Source organism: Myotis nattereri (genome assembly GCF_964212035.1).
Source record: "Myotis nattereri genome assembly, chromosome: 1".
Classification (NCBI taxonomy): Eukaryota; Metazoa; Chordata; class Mammalia; order Chiroptera; family Vespertilionidae; genus Myotis; species Myotis nattereri.
This window is the reverse complement of record NC_138075.1, coordinates 4,451,695-4,460,565: the sequence shown is the minus strand read 5'-3', so window position 1 is coordinate 4,460,565 and position 8,871 is coordinate 4,451,695. Positions and strand designations below refer to the sequence as shown.

Sequence of the window (8,871 nt, the reverse complement as noted above, 5' to 3'; positions counted from 1 at the left end):
TGTTCATAAGTGTACGTACTGGGTATAAGTAACTAAATTCTTTTACTTGTAAGGATACGCAACCTCAAAAGGGCAAACTCCCTAAAGTAGGTTTGGCGGGAATAGAGGGAAACCCCACGGCTTCCTTCCGACCGCGGGTGCCCCTGCGGAAGCTCAGGGTTCAGGAGCTGTAACCAAAGAAAGAAAGAACTCTGCAAACACTCCTCCATTTATTACGGCACAGAACAGACACGTTCACACTGTCCACCCCTCTCTCCTCGTATGTGAAATGCGCCTCTTTACAAACCAACAGCTCTCGGGGCTTCCCGGGACAGAGGTTCTTTAGCGGGGACAGAGGTTCTTTAGCGGGGACAGAGGGTCTTTAGCGGGGACAGAGGGTCTTTAGCGGGGACAGAGGTTCTTTAGCGGGGACAGAGGGTCTTTAGCGGGGACAGAGGGTCTTTAGCGGGGACAGAGGTTCTTTAGCGGGGACAGAGGTTCTTTAGCGGGGACAGAGGGTCTTTAGCGGGGACAGAGGGTCTTTAGCGGGGACAGAGGTTCTTTAGAGGGGGCAGAGGTTCTTTAGCGGGGACAGAGGTTCTTTAGCGGGGACAGAGGTTCTTTAGCGGGGACAGAGGTTCTTTAGCGGGGACAGAGGTTCTTTAGCGAGGTAGCAACACGACCCTCAGGGCGGCTCCCTCCCGTAGAATGGCCGCTGCTCGGAGCACACGTGGTCTAACTGTCCATTAGGGGCCCGGGGCTGTGACGTGGCTCTGCTCACAGGAGCCCCTTCGACCACCGCACACCCACGGACGCGTGGGAGCCACACATGGCCAAGCATGGCCCCCTTCCCTTCCACTCGCAGTACGTGCGTGGCTTAGCTTCACGCTAACACTGAACGGTCGCTCCTTCTCACTCCATTCCCTTTTTCCAGCTACAAGTGCGCATGTTTCCTGGGCAGAGGGCGGTGGCCGGCAGGGGGCAAGGCTGGGAGGGGGAGGGAATCTTTCTGGCCCTTCTTGTTGTAAAGTCTGCAGCTGGCTGGGCAGGATTTATGGGTCAGATCCTCCTGGCCCTCTAGGTTCCGGCCTCTCCAGACTCCGCTCTCTGTGCGTAAGGACACCTCATGTTTACGTAGCACCATTGTCCTTCTGTGCTGGTCCCCTCCTGGAATCCTCACCACCTGGTGTCACAGAGGGGGAAACCGAGGCAGGGACACGAGGATGTGTGATGGGTGGGGTGGTCGGGGCGCTGGGGCGCCAGGCTCCTCCCCGTCTGCCCTGCGCTGCACACGGGCTCTGCCTGGCCCTGTCGCAGAGCAGCCTGCGGCGGCCGAGTGCTCATGGTCCCCACGCGAACCTGTGAGCTCCTCCGAGATGGAGGCCGCGCTTCCTCTCTCCTCCCCGGGCCCGCGGGGCTCAAGGCCACGCAGACGGCAGGCGCTGGGTTAGCGCTTATGGGGTTCTTCTTGGGCACAGCCTCCTTGTCCCTGGGCAAGGGGAGGGACCGAATCCTGAGTCCTGGGGCCTCACCAGGGACTCTCCGAGGTCCACCTTCACTAACCGGAGAAATCCTCCTTCCAAGTCCTAGCTGAGTGGGTGAAAGAGACCCCAGGCAAGAATTCAGCCGAGCACAGGTGCTCCCGGAGCACCGAGCTGTCACGCTGGGGTAGGTGGACACCAAGGGGGCAGGAGAGCTCAGTCACCCCTGTCCTGGCCCCCTGGCCCCTCCACTCCTGGGAAGCAGCAGATGGGCCCAGGGGTGGAGCAAGACGGTAATGCTGCCGTGTTCACGGAGGCATTGCGGGGGGACGGGGTCACCCATCCTCACAGCTGCGCTCCCTGCAGGGCCGGCAGGAACCCAGCTGCTGCTGTCTGCAGACTCCGGCCCGCAGCCGGGGTCACCGAGAGGTGGCTGCCACCCTCGCCAGGCACATCCCCGGAGCAACTGTCCGTGACCCTCACCCACGCACGGTGGCCCTGGCGGCCTCTGCTCACTGGCTGCTCCCCACCCAGCGTGGCAGTTTGTGGATCTGCCGCTCCACGGAGATGGAGGTCCGCAGCGTGCCCATGGAGCTCTCGGTCGGGCTGGGCTGGGCCGCGCAGCCCCCGCGGTGGCACAGGCGCTGGAACACCTCCCGGGATTTCTTGCGGAAGCGCTTGCCCACGATGGCGTAGACCAGCGGGTTGAGGCAGCTGTTGCTGTAGGCCACGTAGGTGGAGATCTGCGTGAAGACGTCCACCACGTGCTCGTCCCAGCAGCCGGAGAGGACGCCCAGGCGCAGCAGCGTGTCCAGGAAGGTGCTGATCTGGAAGGGCAGCCAGCAGACCACGAAGAGCAGCAGCACGGCCAGCACCAGCACCGTGGCCCGCCGCTCCGTCTGGATCTCCTTGAACTTCTGCATCTCGTTGTTGCGCAGCACCTGCATGATCTGCACGGTGCAGAAGGAGATGACGCCCAGCGGCAGGAGGAAGCCCACCGAGTTCAGCAGCATGTTGGTGAACACCTCCCAGGTGCGCGAGGGGTAGGTGATGATGCAGGCCGTGACGTTGTAGCCCTCGTCCCGGTAGTCCTTCATGGTGCGGAAGGCCAGCATGGGGGAGCTCAGCAGCAGCGCGCACCCCCAGATCACCAGGCTGTAGAGCTTGGCCCAGCGCACGCCGCGCAGCCGGCCGGCCGACATGGTCTTCACCAGGGCCAGGTAGCGGTCGATGCTCACCAGCATGAGGAAGCAGATGCTGCTGTACAGGTTCATGTAGGCCATGGTGTTCACCATGCGGCACAGGGCCTCCCCGAAGAGCCAGTCGAAGTTGTTGGCGATGGTGGTGGCCCAGAAGGGCAGCCCGCAGGCCAGGATCAGGTCGGCCACGGCCAGGTTGCTCAGGTAGATCTCGGCCACGGTGCACCGGCTCTTGTGCAGGCCGAAGACGCCGAGCACGAAGATGTTCTCGAGCAGCGCCAGCACGAACAGGACCCAGAGGAAGGGCGCCTGGATGCTGTTGAGCCAGCCCCACACCTCCGCCTGCACGCAGCCGCCGTCCTGGCCGGGGGTCCCGTTGACTGGCAGCAGGGCTTGCGAGGTGATGTTGAGCATGTCAGCGCTGAAAGAAAGTAGAAGAGAGGCGGTTACACCTCCAGGTCACAGGAGGAGGGAGGAACAATGGATGCAGGAGGAGGGGCGGTCCTCGAACAGCTCAGACCCCGTCCAGGCACCTGACTCCGGGGCCTCGGGGGCGCCTCTGCTCCCGCCTGAAGGGACGGCTCCTGTTCCTCGTCTCGCGGCTCCGGGGGGATATTTCCTGGGCCAGCGTCCACCCCCAGCACCAGCCATCACGAGGCCTGGACCCCGGCCTCCGCAGAGCTTTGTGATGGGAGGATCCAGAGCTCATCCCTTCCGTATCGCCTGGGCCCTTCCCAGAGGCCGGTCACCGCTCAGCCTCGCGGGGTCTGGCCACAGGTCATTAATTTATTGACCAGAAACATGATATCATGCCAGACAGGGAGAGTCCAGGCTGGCTCCCAGACCACGGCCCCTCTGCCCAGCCCTTTCTCCTGGTAGACCAGTGGTTCTCAACCTTCCTAACGCCGCGACCCTTTAATACACTTCCTCATGTTGTGTTGACCCCCAATTTCATTGTTACAAATTGAACATAATTAAAGCATAGTGATTAATCACAAAAACAACATGTAATTATATATGTGTTTTCCGATAGTCTTAGGTGACCCCTGTGAAAGGGTCGTTCGACCCCCAAAGGGGTCGCGACCCACAGGTTGAGAACCGCTGTGGTAGACGGTACATCGGGTTGTCGTTCCCCCCATCAGCGCTGATAGCGACTGGAGCTTACATAACAGAGGGGGAGGGCAGGGGTTTGGGACCAGATGGTCCTCCTGGGTTCAAATCCTGGCTCATTCACTCGCTGTGTGACCTTGGGTAAGTGAATTAACCTCTCTGAACCTCAGCCACCTACCTTGTGAAAGGGGCATGAGGCAGTCTACCGCTCAGGGTTGTGGTGAGGAGCTAAGGCAATGTGCAAAGAGCCCCAAGCACTGTGCGTGGTTCAACAGACAGGAAGAGCTGTCCATCCGTGCGAACCTGTTAGAACGACCCCTGTCACACTCCGGCACCCCGTGGCAGGTGCCCGCTCCGGCACCGATGACTGACTGCATCAGGAACCCAGGGCTCCCTTTGCACCCTGGTGGGTAAGACCCAGGCCTCGGGGCCGTTCGCTCTCTAGAAGGGCTGCGGTGCCAGCCGATTCATCTCCACCTTCAGCAAACGGCCCGCCCGGGTTTGCTTAAAAAGCCATGGTTCCAGCTCTGGCTGCATGGGCCTGGGCCCATGGCTGGGCCTTCCTGCTTCCAGTTTGTGTTCTTTGCCTGGCACGGCTGTTGCAAGATTCAAATGCAAGAGTGGGCATGAGGACCCGTTGGAAAGCTGAGCCCACAGCCCAGAGGGCGGACTAAGGAGGCGTGTGCTGCTGCCCCTGGGGTGGGGAGGGAAGGCGGAAGGAGGGGGCTTTTCCTGGGCGGGTGGTTGTTGGGCAGGCTCAGGGGGAGGCATTGAGCAACAGATCCCGGGAAAGAGCTTGCTGGGTGGCTCTGGGATTCCCAGGAAAAGCCCCTCTGCTTCCCGGAGCAGCTGGCCCGCTCCGGGGGGGTGGGACTGGAGACCTGTGATTAAGACTCATCAACTCCCCCCCCCCCCTGCTTTCCCATGAGTCTGGAGTGTTCTCTGAGCCAAGCCCTGCCCCGGCTGTAGGAGCTCAGAGGGGATACCAGTGTCCGGGCCCTGCCTGTGGCCCAGTATTGGATGAGTGCCCAGGGGCGGGACGAGGGGCACAGGACACAGCACTGGGGGAGGGGAGCAGGTTGGAGGTGACTCTGAAGCTGGCGTGGGGGATGAGGAGACAGGAAGGAGAGAGGCCAGGCCAGGCCGAGGCCAGAGGGGGGAGCCGCTGGCGTGTTCTGGAAGGTGGACAAGCTGTTCGAGGTGGGAAGAGGCGAGAGAGGGGGCTGCGTAAGGGCACACGGGCAGTCAGCCCCGGGCGGGCGCTGAGGAAGTGATGGGGCGGGACGTGCGCTCTGGGGAGACGCCCCCTGCGGTTGTCAGACATCCTGTCTGACAATGTGTTGGTGTGCCTCCTTCAAGGGGTGGGGTGCAGTTTCTCTCTCCGTGAGGCCCAGGGCTCAGACCGGCTTCCCAGTCCTGGTGGCAGAGGTGGGGAAGTGTGTGGCACCAGAGACCCACCCTAAGTGCACTGCACTTCCTCCTCGCGATGGGGGCAGAGATAGCGCCCTGGGGCCAGCTGTGACTGTCAGAAATACCAACCAAGCTCTGTGAGCCACGATTGTCTTGTTCTGATGAAAGAAGGCGCATTCTAGCTGGGACCTGGGAGCTCACCTGGACATGCAGCCCGTCCTCCCCCTCAGGGAGCTGCCTATGGTCATGGAAACCAGAGCCTCCAGCCCTTTGAAGACCCCCCTCCCCAGCCCTTGCGTACCCACAGGCCTTTGCAAATCCCCAGCCCCCATTCCCTGTAAACTGCTCACTTAGCACACCCTTTGCCCACTTCCCCCTGGAATCTTTGTCCTTCTGCCCAATATAAGCAGCTGGGGCATGGGGGTGCAGAGCAGATGTTTGTGGCTGACCTGCTGCTCCCATGCTGCCGGCAGGATTGGGATAAACACTCATAATGATTCAACCCTGTCTCTGCTTAATTGGCTCGAGTAGTGACAGGCAGCACGGACCCATGGATTGTCCAGTTAAACGTGGACTCAGTGGCTCACCCTGGGAACACCGGCCGTTGAGCCTTCCAGCTGAGGCCCCCGACATCAGGGAGCAGGGACAAGGGTCGCCCAGGACCTTAAATTCCTGCCCTGGGCAAACAGGCAGGCTCCCCAGACAGGCCCTCTGTCCGTCCAGCCTTGGCCCATCTCTGGTTCTCAACCTTCCTAATGCCGCGACCCTTTAATACAGTTTCTCATGTTGTGGTGACCCCCAATTTCATTGTTACAAATTGAACATAATTAAAGCATAGTGATGAATCACAAAAACAATATGTAATTATAGATGTGTTTTCCGATGGTCTTAGGCAACCCCTGTGAAAGGGTCGTTCGACCCCCAAAGGGGTCGCGACCCACAGGTTGAGAAGCACTGAGCTACAGAACCTGCTTCCTCAGCAGCCCCACAGGGAGTGGGTCTGCAGGCCCTGCTCACAGAGACGGGCCCCCCAGAGGCTCCTTGTGGACGCTCCACAGACAGTCCTCAGCCAGCAGGGTGGCCCCCGGCCGGCGGGCTCGGGGAAGCCGCAGGGCGGTCAGGAGGTGGCCTGGGGGTGCATCCGTGGGATCAGCTACAGGCCCGAGGTCCACGGCCCCAGCCAAGATGGCCCTCTGTCATGGTCTTTGCAGGCCACACCCACCACAGGACCCAGAGGCCAGGCTGGGCCCCTCTCCGCTTTGTCTTGGCACTGCCCTCCTCAGGACTGACCCTCCCTTTTTTCTGCTTTGACTCAGGACAGATTCCCCCACCTCCTCTCTCTCTCTCTCTCTCTCTCTCTCTCTCTCTCTCTCTCTCTCTCTCTCGGGTCCTGGCCTTCCACCAGATGTCAGCCACATCCCGTCTCCACGGCAACCTGGCACATCTCCTTGGGATTCCTGGGTATTGACTTCAGTTTCACCGTCTTCATGTCCAAGTTCACCCAGGATAGCTCACGTGTGACCGCCAGAAATGTGTCCTCTCCCTGCACACCCCTCCCCTCCCCGCACAGAGCCGCCCACTGCCCCCGCCCCGCAGGCCCAGGGGGATGTGATCCCTGGCCTCCCAGCCCCTGGGAGGGGCTCCTTTGGATTTAACATCACCTGTTGCTTCCCCTGTGGTCCAGGAGAGGAGGGCTGCCCGGTCCTGGGGGTTCCCCAGGGGGCACCCCGCCCACCGGGGAATGGGGAGTGGAGGGGGTCTCTGACTCACCTGAAGGAGGCTGTGGTGGGCACCAAGTCTTCATGGACAGACAGGAGCATGGACCTCTTCCAGGGAGAAAACATTTGGACTCCGAGCGGGACGTGAGTGAGGCCTCACCTGTGCTGGCTGGAAGAGAGAGGGGTAAGTGGCCGGCTGGGGACCAGAAAACACACGCGTGCTCCCCAAGGCGGGAACTGGGTCCTGCCCTCAGCAGGTCTGCCAGGCGCTGAGTGTGGGGACGAGGAAGCCCAGCGCCTGCCCGCCAGGAGCCTGTAGTTTCGTGGAGAAGCAGATAATACTCAACTCGTCATTAAACAAGTGCCATGATCTAAATAAAAGGCCCCAGGACAGCACGTAACAAGGCCCAGAGCAGTCCGGCAGGGACGCAGACGGTTATGAAACTCAGGGTGACGGAGTGACCTGGGTGAAGGGCGGCCCTGGCTGGGGAGGAGGATGTCTGGGCGGGAGGAGCAGCAGGAGCAAAGGCCCTGGGGCAGGAAGAAGCTGGTGTGAGTGCTGCTGGCCTCCCCCTCCCCCGTGGCTGCCGGAGACAGGATTACAGTGGTGGGAGGGGGAGCAGCGTGGGCGCAGGGAGACCATGAGTGGGCGCAGCCCTTCCTGGAGGCCTGGAGTGGTGGGGCCTGGCGGGAGGCTTCCAGGGGCGTTCAGAGAGGAAACTGACATGCCTGGTGCAAGGTTGGAAACGGACAGGCTGGGCATGAGGGGCGGAGGTGCCAAGGCCCCATGCCCCCAGGGGCGGCGCTCTCCTGGGAAGGGGAGATGGGTGTGGCTGACGCAGAGACACAGGATCAGGTGCTGAGACCTGCCCTTTAGGTGTGAGGTGCTCTGTGGCAGGTGTGGCAGGTACGGCAGGTATGGGTGTGAGTCGTGCACAGGGCAGGGCCTGGACGTGTGCACAGGCTCACCTGTATGTGATGGGGACGAATTAGACAGGAGCTATGACGGGAACGAGCAGTGATGGCGAAGCTATGACACGCGTGTCAGAGGTAACACGCGAACTCATGTTTTTGGTTGATTTTTCTTCCTTAAATGGCATTTAAATATATAAAATAAATATCAAAAATATAAATCTTTGTTTTACTATGGTTGCAAATATCAAAAAATTTCTATATGTGACACGGCACCAGAGTTAAGTTAGGGTTTTTCAAAATGCTGACACGCCGAGCTCAGAAGGTTCACCATCACTGCCTTAGAGCAGTGGTTCTCAGCCTGGGCTGCACATTAGAATCACCTGGGAATCTTTTTTAAATCCTGATTTCTGGGCCTCATCCTCCGGAAATTCTGTTTCTTTGTGATGGGGTGGGGCCTCAACATTAGTAACAAAGAAACAGAATTTCCGGAGGATGAGGCCCAGAAATCAGGATTTAAAAAAAGATTCCCAGGTGATTCTAATGTGCAGCCAAGGTTGAGAACCACTGCCTTAGAGTGTGAGGAGGGGGAGGGTACCGAGGAGCAGCTTTAACCTGTGGCTGTCGCCACCACGTGCCTCAGGGCTGAGCCGGGCCTCACCTGCGTCCCAGTCACAGGTGTAAGCCCTCTGCCCAGTGGGGCTCCCGGGGCCAGAGCCTGTCTCTGCCCCTCCTGTTTGGCTGCACCCCCGGGAGGGAGGCACGCTGCACACTGGCCCTACCGAGGAGGACAGGGGTGCAGAGAGGTGCAGCCACCTGCCCCGAGTCCCTGCTGGCAAACCTGGAGTTGGGGCTTCACCCCCTCCCGGTGCCACACCTGGGGCTCTCGCTCTCTTGGCTGGGCGGTGTGCAGAGCTGGGTGCGTGGGCGCTCGTGCATGTGCACGGGTGTCCCCCGATCTGCCTGCCCCCCTTCAGCCCTCCTCGGCGAGGGGGTCTGTGAATGTGCACAGCTGTCCTAGCTCAGCTGTGGGAGGAGGAGATAAGGCCGTGGAAATTGCTT

General features: G+C 60.6%; 1 protein-coding gene across 1 annotated transcript; it reads right to left on the bottom strand.

Moving 5' to 3' along the window:
• Positions 1 to 1,972: 1,972 nt before the first annotated feature.
• Positions 1,973 to 7,023, bottom strand: BDKRB2 (bradykinin receptor B2; the record flags this gene model as incomplete). The annotated part of the gene is made up of 2 exons (XM_081087105.1): positions 1,973 to 3,080; positions 6,950 to 7,023. 2 exons carry the CDS (start codon positions 7,021 to 7,023, stop codon positions 1,973 to 1,975), a joined length of 1,182 nt encoding a protein of 393 aa, XP_080943231.1.
• Between the last annotated feature and the right edge of the window lie 1,848 nt (positions 7,024 to 8,871).